General features: G+C 35.6%; 4 protein-coding genes across 9 annotated transcripts in view; 3 read left to right on the plus strand and 1 right to left on the minus strand.

Annotated features, from left to right (window-relative positions):
* The window catches only part of LOC116162925 (monocarboxylate transporter 4), a 52,555-nt gene extending 43,047 nt beyond the window's left edge, over positions 1-9,508 (plus strand). For all 4 annotated transcript variants that reach the window (XM_031476690.1, XM_031476692.1, XM_031476689.1 and 1 more), the window contains 4 exons: positions 7,351-7,570; positions 7,628-7,806; positions 8,273-8,495; positions 8,549-9,508. In XM_031476690.1, the coding sequence (XP_031332550.1) occupies positions 7,351-7,570; positions 7,628-7,806; positions 8,273-8,495; positions 8,549-8,964 (1,038 nt within the window). In that variant the 3' untranslated portion in view covers positions 8,965-9,508. The remainder of the gene's footprint in view (positions 1-7,350; positions 7,571-7,627; positions 7,807-8,272; positions 8,496-8,548) is intronic.
* Positions 9,509-11,943: 2,435 nt separating this feature from the next.
* Positions 11,944-15,126, plus strand: LOC116164028 (uncharacterized protein K02A2.6-like). Its single transcript, XM_031478155.1, has one exon. It carries the CDS (start codon positions 11,944-11,946, stop codon positions 15,124-15,126), a length of 3,183 nt encoding a protein of 1,060 aa, XP_031334015.1.
* A 1,023-nt stretch (positions 15,127-16,149) lies between these two features.
* LOC116162735 (cyclin-dependent kinase 8) lies at positions 16,150-22,775 on the plus strand. Of its 3 annotated transcripts, none has more exons than XM_031476425.1 (6): positions 16,150-16,745; positions 18,029-18,277; positions 18,324-18,765; positions 21,723-21,936; positions 21,986-22,167; positions 22,216-22,775. In XM_031476425.1, the coding sequence occupies exons 2-6, from the start codon at positions 18,050-18,052 to the stop codon at positions 22,536-22,538; spliced, it is 1,389 nt and encodes a 462-aa protein (XP_031332285.1). In that variant the 5' UTR covers positions 16,150-16,745; positions 18,029-18,049; the 3' UTR covers positions 22,539-22,775. The 3 variants fall into 3 exon arrangements, with proteins under 3 accessions (XP_031332285.1, XP_031332284.1, XP_031332282.1); XM_031476424.1 differs by lacking the exon at positions 16,150-16,745 and adding an exon at positions 17,213-17,791; XM_031476422.1 differs by lacking the exon at positions 16,150-16,745 and adding an exon at positions 17,809-17,906.
* On the minus strand, positions 18,770-19,575 carry LOC116162736 (protein D2-like). Its single transcript, XM_031476426.1, has one exon. It carries the CDS (start codon positions 19,395-19,397, stop codon positions 18,804-18,806), a length of 594 nt encoding a protein of 197 aa, XP_031332286.1. The 5' UTR covers positions 19,398-19,575; the 3' UTR covers positions 18,770-18,803.
* Positions 22,776-22,976: the final 201 nt, after the last annotated feature.

Genomic DNA, 22,976 nt, shown 5'->3' on the forward strand with positions numbered 1-22,976 from the left:
AATTCAAGAAAAAAAAATTACTAGTATTCAATCGTATATTTTAAGAAGAATTTTTAATATGTATGATAAAACAGCGACAAATTCAGTAAATGTAATATCAGGAATTATGCCTATTATATTAAAAATAAATCAAAAAATTCAAAATTATAATTTAAGAAAAGATAAAAATATTATTTTGGGGGAAAATATTATAAATTATGATACGTATATAAGTAATAAAACTAAAATTAATTTTGGACATCCATCTAGAGCTCACAAAAATTTTGAAAATTTAGAAAATGAAGAAGGAAAATTAGCAAGAATTGAAATAAAAAAACAAATTGAAAATTATTATATAACTAAATGGCAAGAGGATTGGGATCATTCGGGCAAGGGGAGGGAAACATATCAATATATACCTAACATTATAAATAGATTAAATTGGAAATTTTGGAATATTAATAGGGGTATTATTCAAATTATAACAAATAGAGGACTTTTTAATTCTTATTCTTATAAAATTAAAAAAAGTGAAACTAATATGTGCGTGTGTGAGAATGGAATAGAGAGCGCGGAACATTTAGTATATGAGTGCGAGGAGTTTAGAATTGAGAGAGAAGACTATAAAAATATGTTGGAATCGAAAGGAATTATTATTTGGCCTGTTAGAAAAATTGAATGTTTACAGAATAAAAACATTAGAAGTATATTTGGAAGTTATTGCAGCAAAATTCAAAAAAGAAAATTGGGGAAGATTTTAGACAAGACCATTAGATAAATTTTACAGGGACCTCCAAGTGGTTAGGGACGGGCAACGAAGTCTAGGTAACCCTTTTTAAGGGCAATAAAAATCCTAGATACTCCTGTAAAATAAAACAATAAAAAGTAATAAAAAATTAAGAAAGACTTATAGATAATAGGGGATATGCTGGAAGGCATGAGTACCTGTAAAACTAACAAAAAAAAACTACTATAAGTGGTGCCCTTCCATGATGTAGAGTAGAGGAATCCAAAAGGATTCTCGACGATTCCTCATTAAACGTAATATAGAAAACTATATTGACATGAGTAGCACATTTTTCACGTACGTTAACTCCTGAGGTGTGCGGTAGACGGCATTTTGAACAACTTTCGATTTCGATTCGGCCATTTGCCGATACAGGAGTAGAGTTTCGAATAATCGGACTCGATCATGACTTGTTACACGTGATAAAGGAGACTTTGTCGACACTAGTACTCCGGGTTGTGGAAAGCGTTAGGGACTGACCACTCCAGTCCACTTAATAGGGTTTGGACTCTGAGGGGTTGTAAAAGTAGCTTAATGGTAGAGCCAAGAGAATAATTAGTGCGTATTATTTTCCTGGGAAATTTTTCATGGTTCTACTGGACCAGCAATTAAAATCCGAAGGGATATATAAGTGTTAGCTGCATTTCGCAATTATGAACTACTACTACTGCTGGAAGTACATTAAATTAGACACCAAATAAATTGTTTATATCCGTACCCAAAAAAGAAACCATACGGAAAAAGTGGCTACAACTTGCATGTCGAGACCCAGCGTATTCAATAAAAACAACATTATTTTTGTGAGGACCACTTTGATGTAAGCTTTGTTTTGTATTCACAAAAACCCCCATATGGGATGGCAAATTGGGGTCGGTTTCTTCGTCGAAAACTAAAGAAACTGCATGCAGCTTTGCGTGAACCTTATGTTCCGGGAAAATTTTGACTTAACTGTGCATAAGTTGCAATCACGCTTAAGAGTCTTCTGTACGACTGCACCCAATGTAAATTTCCATTAGAGCGCCCGCCATAAAAACTCCAGTTGTTTTTCCAAAAAAAAATTTACTACTTTATAAATTTAGACCTTTATCTACAAAATGTTAGTAATATAAAAAAGTTGCGCTTACGTAGAGACCTATCTTACTCAATCATCTTCATATGATAGCTTCGATGACCTAAAAACAAAGCATCTGTACAGAGAGTAACTACATTTCTTGCAAAAAATCTAAGTTTAACTTAAAAACCTACAAAACTTATATGGCAGTTTTACTATTTCTAAATTCTAATGAGGAAAAATCTTTGTTGGGTGAGAGAAATATTTCCAACATCATTACATCAATTTTTGGCAGATTTGCTGCTATCAGCTCTCGTATACCTACTTTCCATTCTTATTTGGTTTAAAAAACTAAACTTTAGGATAATATAATCACTATAAAATTGAACAAGCACTATAGCTATTTGTGTATTAAGAGCGCAAAATGATATATTGTCGATTGAAAGAGACAGTTGACGCGCGACGAAGGAGCGCGGCAATCTCTTGAAATCGACAATCAATTTGCGCTCGAAATACACACAAGATTTTTTCTACAATCGAGCAGTTCACATATTTCCAGAAATTTAAATTTTTCACTCAAATCATATTAATCTTATGCCCAAATGAAAGATGTCATTTACTCGTTGTCATTGGATACTCTGAGCAATGCATATTTGATTTATAGTTAATAATTGGGAGAGCGAGCGTTTTTTCTATTTTGTCGCTTATAAGCGACAAAGTGACATTCCTCGAAAAAGATGACGTTTGTGTTGTCAAATACGAGCGCAAATGCCTACTTTGGATATCGATTGTAGAAAAAATTAAAAGACGTAGACAAACGCTATAAACGCACAGAAGATCGCTGCTTGAACCGCCAAACAGGATAATGACGTCACGCGCTCTGATTGGCGTTTGATATCACATGACAAATGTCGTTATTTTTTAATTTTATTTTTACTAAAATATAATAATTTCTGGTGTACATTACCAAATAAAGTTATTTTGCGATACCCTGGCACCTTACTCTATCTTATGAAACAGAAATTTGTTTATTCTTTTTCCTCTGTCATGTACCCTATTGTAACGATAATTCAATGCGATTATTCAATGACATTTGTCAAACTTCCACCAGTGAAATGACGCGAAATTTTGTCGTATTAACCGGAACATTCCTCTTAGTTTGTTAATCAATTTCGACAACCGACTTATCACCGCATCTTTTAATTTAATCACTCATAACGAATTAGCTTGGAGCACAAAAGTTCGAATAGAATCAATAGCAAAATGAAAAGCAACTTCCATAATTATGCTTAATTTTTCTTTTGATTCATTGAATAGTCCTCCGAATACCATTCGTAGTCGAAGTATTTGTAGATTATTTTTGAGCTGCACAGCTGCTGCTCCACTCATGCTAGTTACGTAACTAGCGTAACTAGCATTCGTGACAGCACCTCAAAAATATTCGACAATACTTCGACTACTTATGGTATTATATATGAAAATATGGTCAAGGACATCGCCTGGGTATGTCAGTTTCAGGGCAAACGAGCTTGTCCGAAGTTGTCCGATTAGATACGATGTGAGACTGTCAACCTATAAATTAACAAACGTCAATTAATTTATCCCCTATACTCTGTTTTTTAACTAGGAAGACGGATTTAAAAGTTCCCGCAAAAAATCTTAGTTTCTATTGGCTCGCGCTGCGCCCGTTTTACACCCAGGTAAAATAGCTATTGACATGATTTAACTGTCAAATTAATCGCGATTCTCGTTGTACTTATTTTTGAATTTTTGTGTGCTCTTATTTCCATTTGCATAAATTTTAACAAAAAAAAAACAGTCCTTTTAAGAACTAAAGTTGATATTTCGTGTCCTAAGTGTACCTACTGGCATTAATGATCGATTCAACTCCAAGTACCAGTAAAGCAAGCTTGTCTCCTTTGAAAAAACGTAGCCGCTTTAACTTGGGTCACTTATCAGTCCTCGAGAAGCAGTTTATTATAAACAAATGTCTGATACTCCGGATATGAATTTTGCTACGCTTGTGTTCAAGATTGCATCTACCACAGGTAACGTAAATAATGATGTAGGCATATATTTGGTTATTAAAGTATGACACATATTAGGATTTGCACGATCTACAGTATACCGGATAATTAAAGAATATCGAAGTACTGGGATTGTTACCCCTTCGAAATGTTCCGGTGGTCATAACGCTGTTGCAAATGTGAGCTCTGACGATTGGCGGAATTGTGTGCAACACGTTATTAAGGAAGAAAATAAGATGTGTTGATTGGATGGCATAATGGATACACTTATAGAACCATTAATTGTTTTGGATCGGATTGACTCGGATCGGAAGACAGTGACAGTTTTGGTGAACTTTCGGAAGACAGTGTCTAAATCGCTTATACCATTGAATAAAAACACTATAAGAAGCCTAACCCCGTGGAAATAAAGCGCGACAGAGATTGAACTGAGAATATAATGGAAACACTGTCAATAGTGTCGATTCTTGAACTGAGAAGAATGAGAATTTGCTTTCCTCCTATTTACCGCAATGAGAGTTCGGTGATCACAACCAATGCGGGTGCAAGGGGATTTGTCGCGCTTTCTTCCATAAGCGTTAGGCTTCTTATAGTGTTTTTATTCAATGCTTATACATAAAACAGTGAACTGTGCTGTTTAATAATATGAATATAATTCCATTGCTCTGAATTTGTTCAATAACTTAACATTTGTTGTAAATTGTAATGGGGATTGTGTAGTATTACAACTGATAAAACATTTAAAACTACCATTCAAAATAATGTTTCAAAGGCCAAAAAATGTATGCATGATTATTACATATTATCAATGTATTACCTATTTATTATAATTCGCTTTTAAAAGTATGGTGTATGCATAATATAAAGGAGTTCCTATCAAATATAACTCAAAAGCATAAATAATGAAATCTATCCAAATGTGAAAAAAAAGCACATCACGCAACCCACAATACATGTCTGTATAAAATGAGTCTATTATTTTTGTTACTAGATTCTAGTGACATTTTCAGTGTAAATCAGGTTTTTAAATCCGTCTTCCTAGTTAAAAAACAGAGTATAGATATGCAAAAAAAGCAAAACTATTCTTATTTGTGGACGTATACAAGATAATCAAGAGTATTTAAAGCTTCCCGTACTACGCGGTTACCATAAAAGCTACTCTTTACGCGATCCGAGTGGTGTTCATACGACTTTAGTTTACCCTCAGATTCACATACCCACGACTACAGTACCCTCTATCCGTGACCACCCATTTTGTATTGAAAGCATAGGGCTAATAGCAGTCCATGTACTATATGGTCTAAGGTTTGCACTGACAAATTTAAGCGGAGCTTAGCTTAAGCGTAGTTTAAAATCCATAGCAACCATTATTACGACAATGGTTGTAAGGGATTTTAAGTTACTCATAAGTTAAGCTCCGCTTAAATTTGTCGGTGAAAACGGTCATAAGAGGACCAGGTTGTGGTTCATGCAATAAGAGACAGTAAGTTTCGGTTAAGTCTATCACACTTCTGCTGGTGGAGTCTTTTGGTGTCTTCTTACGGAAATTACGATCGCGCGCCGAAATAGATACTTAGTTAAAATTTTCACAGAAAACTCTGCCACGATGTATGCGTATTTTCAACCGTTTATGGATAATTTATTTAAATAAGTGGGTTTTTTTCCGCGTTGATTTCAGCGCAATACCCTTAATTATTCATACACTATTGAAGATAGACATATGCCTCCGCGGAGTTTTTTTTTGTTGGAAATTTAACTTGCTTAAACGTTTTCCTATTTATTTCGCTTTGTTGTGTGTTTTGAAATAAATGCGATCGTGATTTTCGAAAGGAAACCAAAAGCTTTCTCCGTCTTTTTTACATTGGTTTGACCACGATACTGCTTCACAATTTAACCATTATTCGTACACCACTATCTTGTACCCTCTATAGGTACTAAATAATATTTAGTATATTATAGAAGGCAGCAATGTGAAACAAATGGTCACACTGCGGATAATGGTTTCAACATACGGAGACAAATGATATGTATGCATAACCACAGCATTGAAACTGGTGTAGTGATGTTCAAGTATTCGTATTTATATAGGAATTTTTTCTTTGTCAATTCTTCTGTGTCAAAGGGACCTCAACTGATAATTGTTTTACTTGATCTTTCATTTACAATTGTATTCATTTTTATGACTAATTGTCGGGGTTCTCGATCAACAATTTTGAGAAAAGACCTCCTCATGAGTTTAGTTAACTATACTAACAAGCTATGCCTTGACATACTTAAGCAAATAAAATTGGGACAATCAAATTTTAATGAAACAATTAATTGATGATAAATAAAAATATTCTTAATAGTAATCTGAAAGTAAGATGTACAAAGTTATATTCATTTCATTCAAAATATTGATATTTGTTTCAAAAACTTTAGTTTTCTTGTAGGTATGTACTGCCATTTATTAAGAAGTAGGCATAGGGATTTACGTATATTGTTTTTCCCTATGTCTACTTTTAAATGACAAAATCTCTTCTGAAGAGCGCCTAATTTTATGCATCCAAAATAACTTCTTAAAATAGATAAAGATAATTATTATTATTAATTAATTTGCATATTGTTGTTTTGACTTTACAGAAAATAAATCTCTTAGGCTCCTTGAACTGGTACCGGCACTATACCAATTGACAACTTTTTCTTCAGTTGAATACATTACATACAAATTAGTCTGACAGCCAGATCATTATTTGTTTTAAGAAGTTATTTTGCTTGCATAAAATTAGGCGGCATTCAAAAGAGATTTTGTCATTTAAAATACACATAGGGAGAAACAATACATGTAAATCCCTGTCTAATTCTTAATAAATAGCACTATATAGTAAAATAAATAGAAATGATTGCAAGTATGAAAAAGAGAAACCCAAAGGTGTTGCTAATTTGTTGAATTCGAATCCAGGTTCAATCATGGATATTTGTAAATTTTTATACGGTTAGTAGAGAAGTCTTGGATAAGATCCCTCACACTTAAAAGTAAAGGCAAAAAAATGTACAAAAATAAATCTTCCCTAACGGGCTTCTATTGCAAAATATTATTGAAATTCATAACACTTAACAGGTGAGACATGGGAGTTACATGGTGAAATCTGCGCTTATTTTTATTTGACCCATAATGTTTGAAAATTAAATTTCTTTACTAAAAAATTCACATAATCAATAAGTGCACCACTGTGCATGTATACTATCTGTCTCTCCAAGTGGAATATGAGATCTCCACAGTTGGACTAGACTTTTAAGGAATAGGCTTTAATTCGTAGAATACATTTAGTGGAAAGGGTATTGATTTATGTTGAATATTTTGATTAATTAAAAATTAAATGCTTTATATTGTTATTCAACTGTGCACTTTCTGTAGTTGGTACATCATTTTTCTCAGTTATGCTCACAGATCACCTATTAATACTACTAGGGCATTTAGAATAAATAATTTGTATTATACAGGTAATAATTTTGTTTCTTTGCAGGATACCGAAAGTATGAATTACACCAATTCAAAATTGTCATTGCCCCGTGAGAAGCCTCTGATGGTACGTCCTATGTCGAGGAAAGATATCTTCTATTCCGGATCGGTTATAAATCTCCCCGAGTACCAGTCGCAAAAGTCGTTAACCAATTACAGGCAGAGTGTGATGAGTATCCCGCGACCAAGCAGAAATGAAATGGGAGATATTGAAAAGGGAGAACGTAAGATCAATTCTATGGGTAGATATGATTTGTATTAAGTAACACTTTTTATTTTAGCATGTGATATGTGTCCATGTTTGGTGTTACCGGAAAGTTTTAAGTCTGCGTTGGCACAAATGATGGACTTTAGTTTATTAAAAGATCCCGTATTTATGTTAATTGCTATCTCTAACTTATTCGGAATGGCTGGTCTTTATGTACCATTTGTCTATTTGGTTGACTGTGCGAAGTCTGATGTAAGTATCTTGAGATTCAAAGCCTACATTGGAATCTGTGCGCATACTTGTTTCATTCATGGGAAGCGCTAACTGTATCTGTATATGATAAATGCTTCATTTTCTTTGTCTTGTTTGCAAAAGAAAGGGAAGTCAATCCAGGGTTGAATCAAGATAGAACCATCTGAGATGATTTTCACAAAATGCTCGTTTTGTAACAATTAATTGAGAAATAAGCCTAAAATTAATATTAAAATGACGACATTTAGCCAAACTTTTATAAACAATGATTATTCTATTAATTCCCCTGAGTAAGGGGAGTCATTCTAGAGAATCATGCAATGAAATTTGTTGTAATTAAGGCAAAAATCAAAGTCTAACTCTGCTGATGATGAAAATGGAACGTGGTACCTCTAAGATAGCAATGAGGCACATAATCACACAACACTTCTTATTGTAATTGATTTCTACAATGAAATATTTTCAGGGAATTGATCCAGGTCAGGCCTCGTTTTTATTGTCAATAATAGGAATTACAAACACTGTAGGACGTATAGCTTGTGGATATTTTGCCGACTTTCCACAGGTAAATGCGCTAGTTGTCAATAACATTTGCCTTGTTATTGCAACAGTAGCAGTGGCGGCTACGCCATTATGCCATACGTATGGTGCTTACATGACGACAGCAATTTTCTTTGGAATAGCAGTTTGTAAGTGCAACAAATTGTTTGATTTCCGTAAACTATGATAATTTTTGTTTCAGCTGGGTATATTTCTCTAACATCCATAATACTTGTTGATCTCTTAGGATTAGATAAGCTAACAAACGCCTTTGGTTTATTAATTCTGTTTCGCGGTGCTGCGACTATTGTTGGTTCACCCATGGCTGGTGCTCTTTATGATGCAACAAAGTCGTATTCGATTCCTTTTTATGTAGCAGGAGGCTTATTTGGAGTATCCGCTTTAACTAGCTTTATTGCACCGTACTTAAAGAAGCCGGCACCTCAAGAACCGCCTGCCATGATTGACGACGCTTTAACTCCGATCGATGAGGATGAAGAGGAAGAAGATGGTCCCATTACGATGGGAAGTAATCGCAACGCCATTCCTTCAATAGTTGAAACCGCTTCGAGTCCGTCTACCGAAAAAGAAATTAAACAGCTCGAGTCCGTTTTATAAAAAAGTAATAAATTGAAGATCGTTTTATGAACTGAATTTATTACTTTCACTTAACTTAATTTTACATAATAATCTTAACTTTTATGTATATTTTTTTAATATCTATGCATTTTTAGTGCGACTTATTTAATGAGTAATTTATCTTATTTGTATAGTATTTTTTAAGAATGAAGTGTTCAGTGATATGATGTGACAGTATTGTGAGCTATGATAGTCAATTCAAGTGCGAATTAGTAATTAATGTTTAAAAATTTGTTGTTTTAAGTAGGAAATATGTAAATATACGATTTGGACAATTATTACTAGAGCTACTCATATTATTTTCAAATATTGCACAAGTTTCGTAATTTTCATGTTCGACAAAATGTGTGCCTTCTTTTTTACTGTTGAACGGTGATTACGATACTTTTTTTATATTACCAGAGTAGCTATTTTTCTTACGATAGATTAGGATCATGAGAAAAGAAGGCTCATATTTTCAACATTTCAAAACAAGCTTAAATTCTGTAAATGTATTAAATAAATTTTGCTCAGGACCTACAAATGCAACTTTTATTGTGTGCCATTGTTACTCAACAGTCGGTATAGGCAAGTTTAGAGGTTGATTGTACTACAAAGACGAGAAAACTCCAAACATGGTCTGGTGGAGCAAGGAATGAAGCTCGGGTCCTCTCAGTTCTCTGAGAAAATATTTAAATAAAGTCCTTTTGTTAAAAGCAAGATGGAAAATTGCAAGGCCTTATAGGCAAATTTAACTAAAAATAAAATATGGGGAAATTACGAATCGTAACTCATTTATTGCACATAGATTCTAAACTGAACAGCTTTGATTAGCGTAATCCCGCTCAGGCAAGATAGGTAACCCGCCCCTGGTTTCAGGGTTTCGAGCCTACAGTTAAATGTCAAAGACAATCACGGAATTAGGTGTCGTACTTCAAATGGTTACGGTTTTTACCACCTCCGTAACTGCTTCATTCAGAGAAAATGGTTAGTTACAAACAACAAGTCAGTACATACATCAAACGAATCGGGAATTTCCACATATTAAAATAAAATGATCAATATTTATATGAATATAACTTCTCGGACAAGAGCAAGTAATCAACACATAAACATAAATTAAGCAAGCATTACCTACACCAAAAACGTAAACGATTACAAACAAAAGGATAACGCTATTAAACATGACATTCCGCATTGCGGTTAAACCAACTAAATTTCAAAAACAAACATTGAAAGACAAAAAATATAAAATCTGGCATACAAAACACAAATACGATATAAAGAAATGCAAAAATTACTACCTGCTTTAAATAACACAAAATAACAACAAAGGCTTTTCCCCACCTATGTTCCCCTACTAGAAATTGCATGGTTGCCGACTCTCAAAAATGTATGTATCGTCGTAAGTTGTATATACAGGGTGGAACCTCTCAATAGTTAATACAAGAAAGAACAAAGTGCGATTTACTACCTGCAGATGAACTGTTTAAAATAGAAGAAACAAAGTAGACGCTAGACCCACCAGGCACCATTACTCTTACTTTTCCCCAAGCTTGATTCATAGACATATGAGTATCACAGAACAGTAATATTTCCATATGACTATGGGTTCACTGCTTTCCATTTGAGTGAAAGAGGAGCTCTGAGCTGTACCATGCAAGATGTCCTGTGTTCCTTTTAAGAAAGTTTCAAGCTCTGACGCGCTCGAAATTGGATTTCCCTTGTCCCTTCATGCACCACTATTATGTATTTGTAAGTCTGACAACACTGTAACAGTGGCTTTTGCATTCGTCGGTTGGTATGGATCAAGGGGAATAAAAAATGACGTTTCAAAATGTGTGCTGTGGTCCATAATTAATAATGATAATCCCATAAAATACACGACAAACTGGCGACGAGGATGGGATAGACACGTGCAATTAAACCACAAGACAATTCTACGTTCTAATAATATTATATTGACTCCAGACTCGAAAGATATTATACATATCATATTGTAGGTTATAAAATGGCTCAATCTCAAGACATTTCCCAACTGGTAGGCGTTCTAACACAATTTATGGATAGGTTGACGACTCAATTACAACCACCGTCTCAAACACAAACTTCCAATCTATTATTGACTCAATCGTTAAACTTTGAAACGTTCGATGGCGAAAAGGAATCATTTGACTCGTATCGACAACGCCTCGAAAACTTTTTTGAAATCAAGCAATTAAGTGGCACTACAACGCAGGGAAAAGCAGCACGTCTCAAAGTCTTAATAAACTGTCTCGGAAGCAAACATTATCAACTATTAACTAGCCTTACTGCCCCGGAACTGCCGAACACTAAAACCTATGAAGAATTAATGCAGCTCTTGAAGGCTCACCTGTCTCCAACTCCAAACAAAGTTATTGAACAGCACAAATTCTTATGTCGAATGCAGTTACCCAACGAAAGTATAGCACAGTATGTAGCAGCATTGCGACAACTAACAACTACATGTTGCTTTAATTGTCCATCATCAGAATGCGGCATATCTATTGCAGAAGTGTTCCTAAGGTCTCAATTCATCCGAGGTATCGCTGACTCCGTCACAAGAGAGAAATTATTGTTAGATCAAAATCTAACCTTCGACAAAGCAGTGGAAGCAGCAATCGCTCACGAAGCCTCCAGGATTGGCAATAAAGTAATAACAGGTGAACCAGCCTCAATAAATCGAATGGACACCAAGGTCAGTAAGCCACATCCAATAACTAATAGATTAGGAAAGTCTCGGACCTCCCATAGCAATCAAACTTTTGCTCGTTTAAATCGTAGGACTACTTCTCAACACAGTCACATTCACATGTAAATTATAAAGACCTAGGACTAGATAGACTCTGTTTAAAATGTGGTAAAGACAACCATAGAACTCGGGAGTGTTTCCGCGAACGTGAATCATTAAAATGCTCTGCATGTAATAAAATAGGACACGTATCCAAAGTGTGCATTATGACCCTAACTCAATCAAAATCTAAAGTAAATAGAGACTCTGTGCGCGTTAAAAGAATCGAAAGTGAAACGGACGAATTAAGATTTATTGAACCTCAATTTAACGTAAACCGTGTAATAAATATCAACAAAACTGAATTATCCGAAGACTCGCAAAAATTCATGGTCCCAATAAAAGTAGGTTCGGTAACCATAAACTTTGAAGTGGACACAGGAAGCCCAGTCACCTTAATTAATCAACATGATTTTAACAAACTTCAATATCCGTCTCCTCTGAAAACCACAAATGTACTTTTTCGAGTTTACACGGAACAAACGTTTGCTCCTTTGGGGGTGATCCAAGTACCAATAGAATACGGCAACACAAAATCAGTCGAAGAATTGTACGTAGTTCCTGCCCCCTATGCAGCAATAGTAGGACGTGTATGGCTTCGACGACTAGGAATTGTAGATATTAAAAATGCACCCACAAATAAAATCTCACATCTTGCAACCTCCAATTCTGAGACACTAAAGAACGAAATCATGCAATCTTTCTATGATGTTTTCGAACAGAAAGTGGGTTGCGTTCCCAACTTTGCTTGCTCGCTCCGTGTCAAAGACAATCATATGGCTCCACTTTTTATGAAATCCAGACAAATTCCCTATGCACTGCAAGAAAAAGTAGAAGCAGAGTTAGATCTGATGGAACAAAATGGGCTCATCGAAAAAACAGACTACTCTGAATGGGGATCACCACTGGTTTGCGTTCCAAAACCAGATGGAAATGTACGCCTCTGTATTGATTACAAAATGACAATCAATCCGCACTTACAAAATGCTCGTTATCCAATCCCTCTTATCGACGACGTCTTAAACAGTCTCCGAGGTAGTGCAATCTTTTGTATTCTCGATATACATAAAGCCTATCAACATCTGCTAGTCGACAAGGAAAGTCAAAAGCTGCAAACAATTTCCACACATCGCGGTACATACAAAATGAAACGTCTCGCGTTTGGAATTAAAACGGCTCCCAACGAATTTCAAAAATTCATTGATACTGCTCTTCAAGGTCTCGAGGGTGTTGTCTCTTATTTTGACGATATAGTTGTGCACGCTAACTCCCTACAAGAATGCTATAATCGACTCGTAAAATGCTTAAATCGTCTCCGCAGTCTCAATTTGCATCTCAATCCTTCAAAGTGCACCTTATTTGCGAAGAAAATTAAATATCTTGGTCACATTGTTAGTGCAGAAGGAATCCAGAAAACTCCAGAAAAGGTGGAGGCAATATTAAACGCCCCACGTCTCAAAAATGTTCAAGAACTCCGTTCATTAATTGGCTGCGTCTCATATTATTCGAAATTTATGCCAAAAATTGCTGGGATAATGCGTCCCTTATATCAATTATTAAGAATCGGGACAACGTTTAAATGGACAGCTCCGTGTGAATCCGCATTTCTGAAAATCAAGCAGGAAATTTCTAGTAACCGAGTACTCATAAAGTATGATCCAAAGTTACCGTTAATCCTCGCAACGGATGCTAGTCCGGTTGGCTTATCAGCAGTTTTGTCACATATATATGAAGGAGAAGAACGACCTATTGCGTTTGCATCGAGGGCACTTACCAAAAGTGAAGAAAATTACTCACAACTAGACAAGGAAGCGACCGCAATATATTGGGGATTTCAAAAATTCTACACATATATATACGGTCGAAAATTTACACTAGTGACTGACAATAAACCTCTAAGCCACATTTTTGGGGCAAGCAACTGTCTCCCAACCATTACAGCTTCACGCCTCATAAGATACTCCATGTTTTTAAGCAGTTTCGATTACACAATTAAGCATCGTAAATCGGAAGACCATGCAAATGCAGATTATCTGTCTAGAGCTCCATTACCAAATCCCAAACCTGAATCTACAGATGAAGATTCTGAAGTTTTTAATATTATCGTGTCTCATTTAATTTCCGACCCTATTACTTTTCGAACTATACAGTTAGAAACTGACAACGATCCAGGACTAAAGGAATTAAAACGGAATTTAAGTCACAATAAAACAGCAACGACAGAATTCAGTCTTCACGATAACGTTATATTCCGAGGTCCTCGGGTAATGATCCCAAACTCACTGCAAAGGTACGTTTTGAATGAATTACATTCAACCCACCAGGGAATTGTGAAGATGAAAGCTCTTGCACGTCGATATTGCTATTGGAAAAAAATCGACCACGACATAGAATGCCTTGTTAAATCCTGTAAAGCTTGCTGTGATGTGAAGCCAAACCCACCAAAAGTACCTCTCCACAAATGGGAACCACCTAAGGAAAATTGGCAACGAATACACATGGACTTTGCTGGTCCCTTTCAAGGAAACTATTTTTTCATTGTCGTTGATGCATACTCGAAATGGCCAGAAATCATCCCGTCGAAGTCAGCGCCGACATCAGCTTCAACGGTGATGATGCTTCAAGAAATCTTCAGTCGTAACGGCTTACCACAAATTTTAGTCTCAGATAACGCAACAATCTTTAAATCAAGGGAATTCAAAGATTTTTGCAACAGGAATGGTATTCAACAACGCTTCATTGCCCCGGGTCATCCAGCTACGAATGGGCAAGCCGAACGATTTGTCCAAATCTTGAAAACAAAGCTAAAAGCCATGAACGAAGATCAGGGAACCTTACATCAAAAACTGTATGAAATCCTACTCCGTTATAGAGCAACGCCATTACTCAGCAGTGATAAGACTCCGGCAGAAATCTTCTTAAATCGGAATTTATGCACAAGACTGGATTTGCTTAAAATGAGATATCCCACCAAGAATTTAATAAACGACTCTATCGTAACAGCCAAATTACGTCTGGGAGAACGAGTACAATCACGAAACTACAGCTCATCTACACTTTGGAAATATGGAACCGTGGTCCAAATATTAGGCAATCTACATTATCTTATTGAACTCGATGATGGGTACGTCATAAAACGCCATATCGACCAATTAAGAAAGACTCAGGTGCCAAGGAACGAGCATGTACCAAATGTTTCTGAACCAAGCGTTTCTCAAGACAAAACGGTCCACATGCAACCAAATACTCAACAAGAAAAAACCCGGAACCCATTCCTATATTACCATTACCACTACCAGAACCCACTAATTCTGAGTTACAGGCAGACCAACAACAACACCCGCCACTGAGTGTAGGTGAATCTCCCAAAGTCCCAACCTTCTACCAAACACCAATCAGCCCGATGACCGATCAAGTAGGCCTGTTACTCCGGTCAAGAGTGAATCCACATCTACCGCTGTCCCACCTGAAACTAGACAACCCTCGACAAGAATCAAACGCCCCGTAATTCGCATGAATTTATAACTACTTATAGTGATATGTATGTGTGATAATGTTGTACTTTACGTCTGGGAGAATTATTATGTATTTGTAAGTCTGACAACACTGTAACAGTCGCTTTTGCATTCGTCGGTTGGTATGGATCAAGGGGAATAAAAAATGACGTTCTAAATGTGTGCTGTGGTCCATAATTAATAATGATAATCCCATAAAATACACGACAACCACCTATTTGTTTGAGACTTGAAACACTTTTGTGGGTATTTACGTACTGTGAATATCAATTCAAATGTGTGCAAAATGAAGAACTTGCAAAACGTAGTGCTCCAAACGAACTGCATCAGAGCTTCACGCACTCAAATGGAAAGCAGTAATGAGTCGAAAATCCCTCTACACCTCCGCAGAACGGTCGAAATAAAAAAATAGCACGATTAGTGTATACAAGGTGTATCGTATTTTTGTTTCAGAGATAAAAGTATGTTGCCTAACCGTAGGGGTAGGTTACGACAAATCATTGATTAAAAAATTATAATTTTCTAATTAATATGAAATTATGTACCTACCATATAGTATACTATACGGCTTCCTATGTATGTTTAGGGTAAAAGAGTGAACATTTATTTATTTGAAAACAAAAGATGATATTGTGCTGCTAAACGTCAATTGTCTTAGTCGAGGTTTTAGTATTTGATGATTTAGCTAATTAAAATAATTAACTAAAGTGCCATTTTCAAATGCAGCGAGTGTGATATGCTTGAAATAAAAATAATTATTAGAGGCGTATAATTATTTTGTTGTTTATCCGCCATTTGTGATCTCTACCTATTTATAATTAGAAAATTAAGTTAATTGCGTGTTTAATTTATGTTTATGTGTTGATTACTTGGCCTTAGGTATCCGAGAAGTTACATTTATATAAATTTTGATCGATTTATTTTAATGTGTGGAAATTCCCGATTCGTTTGATGTATGTAGTATACCTATGTACTGACTTGTTGTTTGTAACTATAATTCAAGACAGCCTCGAGTTCTTAAGAAAAATGCGTTTCAGGTAGAATAGGATGTAGGGGTTACATTTTCAAATCCTAAAAAGGGCAGGATACATTCAATTCACTTTCAAATTAGTACAATTTCACTTAAAACCTGCTAGAATAACCTATAATGTTTACCTTTATTTTTGAGTGGGCGCGGTTTCAGCCAAAGCTGCTCTACCAACCCAACCCAATATACATTTACATGCCGAAATCCGGATTCGAACCAGGGACCCTTAGCACCACAGTTCAGCTTTAACTGTACTGCGCCACACCGACCGGCTTATTTGGAAGAGAGAAGAGCTTTAAGCAGGAAAGATAAAAATCATACCTACTAAAAATATAATTAATTTATATAGTTCAATGGTCATTCTACAGCTGTTGGGTAACTTCAGGGATCACACGATTCACCGACTTGTATAAGCAAGTATAGGAAGGTAGTATCATTTAAATCTATATATTTACTATCTATACTGATTTTTTATCGTAAAGTACTACTCATTCCGTCAGTTTTCGAGGTACTTTTTGAGACAAACCCTTAGACCATATAGTACATGGACTGCTATCGCCCTATGCTTTCAATACAAAATAGGTGGTCACGGATAGAGGGCACTGTAGTCGTGGGTATGTGAATCTCAGGGTAAACTAATGCCCTATGAACACGACTCGGATCGCGTAAATAGTAACTTTTATGGTAACGGCGTAGTACGGGAAGCTTTAAATACTCCTGATTATCTTCTATACGTCCACAAATAAGAATAGGTTTGCTTTTTTTGCCATATCTACACTATTAATTAATTGACGTTTGTGAATTTATAGGTTGACAGCCTCAAATCGTGTCTCAACGGACAATTTCGGACAGACTCGTTTACCCTGAAACGCACATACCCAGGCGATGTCCTTGACCATATTTTAGTTACAATTAGCAGTCCATGTACTATATGGTCTAAGGACAAACCTCCTTGTTCGCCTATCTATATACATCAGGGTGTAAATATTATGTCCTATTTGACTTTTCAAAAATGTTTCTAAAATTCCTTACACTTCTATTGACGTGCAAATCCTTCGATCACGGCTGCACCACTTAGATTAGGAATTTTTTAAAATATTTGTACAAAATCAGAAGGGACATAATATCCAAAACATGAATAAAGTCGCAAGCTCTAGACTGCTATGGATTTTGAGAAAAAAATTAAAGAAAACGGACTATTTTGCATTTTGGGACTTTTGGAGGCGTAGCTCCTAAATGGTTCATTTTACATCTACAGCCGTTTGTTCAGAAGTGTTCGTTTTGGTCCTCTCTCGCCCCCAATTGTTGGACTATGTAGGCGCGGTGAAACTATCGTAGTTGCAATATCCTGTATATGTTTGGGGATATTTGGTTAGCAGGGAATCAAGATTGATTTTTAAAATATACTCTATTGTTGGACAAAAACCGAATAAAGTTGTAATAATAATCGTTCCCGATAGATCCCAACAAATTGTAGGTGATAGATAGATTAATTAATTTACGGAAGTTTATCTAATTTTGTTAAAATCTTTATATTTTCTTTTTTCAAGTTCGTTGTTGTTGGTACTTGATGCTAACTTAAATGGCGGTTTGTTTACTTTTTTTTAACTGTTTACTTTTATGAGTAGAATAGAAACACGTTTAATTAATCACTAAATTCCGAAAAGGATTTGCAAAATGTGAAGTAGGCGTTGTGGATTTCTATTGCAGAAATCCTCCTCAACCGGTTATATGCATACTATGAGCGCACTCATGATGGATTACGAATTTAAAGTGAAAACACAAAACGAGCGAGTTAAAGTGGAAGATTTGTTTGAATATGAGGGATGTAAAGTTGGTAGAGGCACTTATGGGCACGTTTATAAGGGAAGACGGAAAGACGGCTCGGATAACCGAGATTATGCTTTAAAACAGATCGAAGGGACAGGTCTATCCATGTCAGCATGTCGAGAAATTGCGGTAAGTGTCGACCAAGAAGTTTACATGCTGAATTTTTGTTTTGCAGTTACTTCGCGAATTGAAACATTCAAATGTAATCAATTTGATACGTGTGTTTTTATCACATAATGATCGGAAGGTTTGGCTGTTGTTTGATTTCGCCGAGCACGATTTGTGGCATATTATCAAATTTCATAGAGCAGCCAAGGCAAATAAGAAGCCCGTGATGGTACCCAAGGGGATGGTTAAGTCGCTTTTGTATCAAATATTGGATGGAATTCATTACTTACATTCAAATTGGGTTTTACATAGAGATTTGAAACCTGCCAATATCTTGGTAATGGGCGAAGGACCAGAAAGAGGGCGTGTTAAAATTGCGGATATGGGCTTCGCAAGATTATTTAATGCACCATTAAAGCCGTTAGCTGATTTAGATCCTGTGGTTGTTACATTTTGGTACAGAGCTCCCGAGTTGCTGTTGGGTGCTAGGCATTATACAAAGGCTATTGGTAAGTTAAGGAATTTATTTCACAAACAAATTTTATGTTTACGGTGAATCTGCAGCCATTTTGAGTTGTGTATATAAAATAGGTACGTAATCGTCCCATTGAGCGTGGAAGAAATTTGCGGCTATGGGATTTCCGAGATTATATTTTTGTGCAAATTTTCGTATGGAAAATTTCCCTCTGTTCTTAACAGAATCATTCGTTAAACGTTGTTCTTCAAACTGGATCCTGTCTTTTTGTTGAAATACCAAAAAGACATATCGATGCAATCCGCTCCCTCTCGGTGGACCGGCTCCAATGTATTCGGTCAGAGTTTCTCCTTTTTCGATTGCATCCCCAGGTATATTGCCCACTAACCAATGGTGCCATTCACGTAAGATCGGATTTCTGTTTGATGGGGCATCGGGATCGGTCAGGGATATTGTATAAAACAAATTGGGATGTGCAGCCCATCGAATGATTGGCGGTTCTTTTACTTGGATCGGTTTTAATTCCGTTGCTATTTCAACTCTAACATCGTTTGGGTAAACAACTTCAGCCAAATCGGATGGTATGATGTCGATAATATCAGGAACTACACGATGTTTTCTAATGCCATGAAGAGCTATGGAATAGTATCGAAATATGTTTAACATTTCGAATTGTGACAGGCAGATGCAGCTGTTTCCTGTGCTAACTAAATAGGAAGCAATTTTGTTACAGTATATTAAACTTTAGTGCGTTACTAAGCATATGGTATTGTTCATGTTAATGATTATCTTTACAAAAAAGTTAATATGCATTAAAAAATTATGTAACACACGGCATGATCTATTGTACAGAACTATTGCAAAGAGGTTTATGATCATTTGGTCCTTGAAAAGTCACAAATGTAGGTATAAGTAGGTAGATAATTAAATAGCAAGAATTTGATAGTCATTTTTTAGCACATTTTTTAAAGTTAATTTCGATTAATTTTGTTCATTCATTTCAATGGGTTTGTTTGTGGTACCTTACAGGATGAAAATTGTTTGATTTAAATTGTTGTTCAAACAAAATATAAGTCAAAGTGGGGCGAGGGGGGTTAATTGTTTTTTTAGTAAAATATCTTAGACCATGGACTGCTATTCGCCCTATGCTTTCAATACAAAATGGATGGTCACGGATAGAGGGCACTGTAGTCGTGGGTATGTGAATCTCAGGGTAAACTAAAGTGTAAACACCACTAGGGTCGCTTAAAGAGCAGCTTTATAGTAACCGACGTAGTACAAGAAGCTTTAAATACTCTTCATTATTTGCTATACGTCCACAAATAAGAATAAGTTTGCTTTTTTTGGGATATCTAGGCGATTAATTAATTGACGTTTGTAAATTTATAGGTTGACAATCTCAAATCGTGCCTAATCGGACAACTTCGGACAGACTCGTTTACCCTGAAACTCACATGCCCAGGCGATGTCCTTGACTATATTTTAGTTCCAATTAGCAGTCCATGTACTATATGGTCTAAGTAAAATATGTATTCTCAATGGTTGCTATAGAACTAAGCTTTCATCTTTAAAATATCATTTGTGTTAGCCCCTTACAGAAAGTGTTAGTAAGAGGAATCTCAACCAAACAAATTTGCCCATTTTTTGGACAAAATGTCCAAATGTCTGCGGTCTATTCCCTTTGCGGTCTACTGTCTTGAGGTCCAATGTCCGTGTCCTAGTGTCTGCAAAAGTCTTCTTCCGACCGCAGTTGTTTATACTAGGTATACAGGGTATTCCTAAATATGATGTAAATATGGGAGGGGCTAATTCTTTGGTTTTTATGACTAAAAGTTCATTTAAACATAGGTCCGCAAGCGCTTCGTTACGGATGTACAGGGTGTTATTATAATTTCACAACCTTTAAATCTCATTATGCAAACACAAGATACAATTTCAAATGACAACTGTCAAAACTAATAAAAACAAGAGATTATGCAAATAAAGTCAGGGCCTCGGGGGTCATTTTAAAAACCTTTACTTTCATTTAGCTAAATTGATTTTTTTTCTAGATAACGATGGTAAATAGGAAAAAATTACAAGAGACCAAACAGTTTCCAAATAAACCAGAAAATCATTCTGATTTTACAATCTACCACACCGCACCGAGAAAAAGGTCAAGGGTAGAAAATGAAACATGACCCCTGAAAAAACAACACCCTGTAGATTCCCACTATCATTGACATGGCCAATCCCTTACAAGTCATATTTGAACAAAATATCTCATAAACTGCGGGAGATATAAAGAATTCTTGAAATGTTAACACCCTGTAGATCAGTAGCGAAGGGTTGACGGACCTATGTTTATTATGAAAATTTAGCCTTAAAATAAGTCAAAGAAAAAGCCTCTTGCGTATTATATTATATTTGAGAACACCCTGTATGTTATGAATTCATATAGAAAAAGCAACATTTCAGTTCTCGAGAGATATTGAAACTTTTAAATAGTGACTTGCACTAATAAGGTAAGCTCTTATACGTTGCTCTTATTTTGCTTCCTTATTTTGTGAAAGTTTTGCAATACTTGAATCAGTGGTTTGTTACAATTTACTCTAAAAACATGTAGACCCAATTGGAGAAATATCTACCTTTTTTTTTCATATTCTTTTTTAATTCTTCTGCTATAAAATTTTTAATTATATTATTATGTTTTATTTTTTTAGCACATTTGACTTCCATAGGTTAAAAAAAATGTTGAGTGTGTACGCTTCGAATACTGCGCAATGAGTGGTTCAAGGTACGGAAATTGTCGGAATCCAATGGCATTGTCTATGATTTTTTTCCAAGCTTATAATGGGCTTTTTGGTTTTTTTTGAGAAAAGGATTTTATTGATTTTTCTTATTGAAAAAAAAACAACCATTGAGTAAAAGGTGTTATTCATAAGCTAAACTTTAAATCAAACTTACCCTATATGCACAATAATTCATAGCAATTGATATCGATCTTTTTAGATATTTGGGCAATTGGATGCATCTTTGCAGAATTACTGACTTCAGAGCCCATTTTCCATTGCAGGCAAGAGGACATTAAAACTAGCAATCCTTATCATCACGACCAATTAGATCGGATTTTCAATGTAATGGGATTTCCGCACGAGAAAGATTGGGAGGATATCAGAAAAATGCCGGAACATCCGACATTGTTGAAAGACTTTAAAAAATCTAAGTATGATTCCGGGCACAAAGCAGATGTAAATTGATCAAATTCATTTCAGTTACGCAAGCTGCTCACTAATCAAATATATGGATCGACATAAGATAAAGCCAGATAGCAAGGCATTCCATTTGTTGCAACGTTTATTACTGATGGATCCTAATAAACGAATAACATCTGAGCAGGCTATGCAGGATGCATATTTTACAGAGGATCCTTTGCCCACTCAAGATGTTTTTGCTGGTAAATCTGGAAGGTATCAATATTGTCGTTAAGGGAATTTTATTACAGGCTGCCCTATTCCATATCCAAAAAGGGAGTTTTTAACAGATGATGATCAGGAAGAAAAAACGGAAAATAAACGCCAAGCCCAACCACAACAGCAACAAGCTCAGCAACAGCAACAGCCCCAGCAACAACAGCAACAAGCTCAACCCAACAATAATGATAATCACGGAAATCCATCCAAAAGGCCCAGGTTGGTGGGGCCGCATCCTGGACAAGTTAATACACAAGTCGTTCCAATTACTTCTCAACAAGAGTTTCACCAGCAACAGATGATGTACAGTAATACCAATCAGCAACAGCAGCAAAACTTTCAGCAAAGATTTTAATTTTTTGCACTGGAAACTGCTCTCAATTGAAATAATACACTTTTTAAGAGTACCTGAATCGTACTTGCTGTGTATATTAGGGGAATTTTACTGTTAATCTTGTATTTGTGTATAAAAATCAGCAGGATTTTGTAATTTCGAAAAATTGAACTTGTCATCATAACAGCAAAGTATATTAGTACTTTTGTATTACAATAATTCCATGTTTGCTATGTTGAAACAAAGTAATATTTCCAATTTCTTAGTTTTTTTACAATGCCTGACTTCTTGGATAACAAAATACCATAAAAAAACGTTTGAGTGGGTACTTTGTATGTATAATAGGCTGCATGTGGCACGCGACCTAATGTTTTGCGTTCCGTTGGCGGGCCGCTAAAATGTATTAATTTCCCGAAATGCACAATATCACTGATAAAGTTGCATATAAAGATGTTATAA

This window comes from Photinus pyralis, unplaced genomic scaffold (assembly GCF_008802855.1).
Source record: "Photinus pyralis isolate 1611_PpyrPB1 unplaced genomic scaffold, Ppyr1.3 Ppyr1.4_LG2, whole genome shotgun sequence".
Taxonomy (NCBI): Eukaryota; Metazoa; Arthropoda; class Insecta; order Coleoptera; family Lampyridae; genus Photinus; species Photinus pyralis.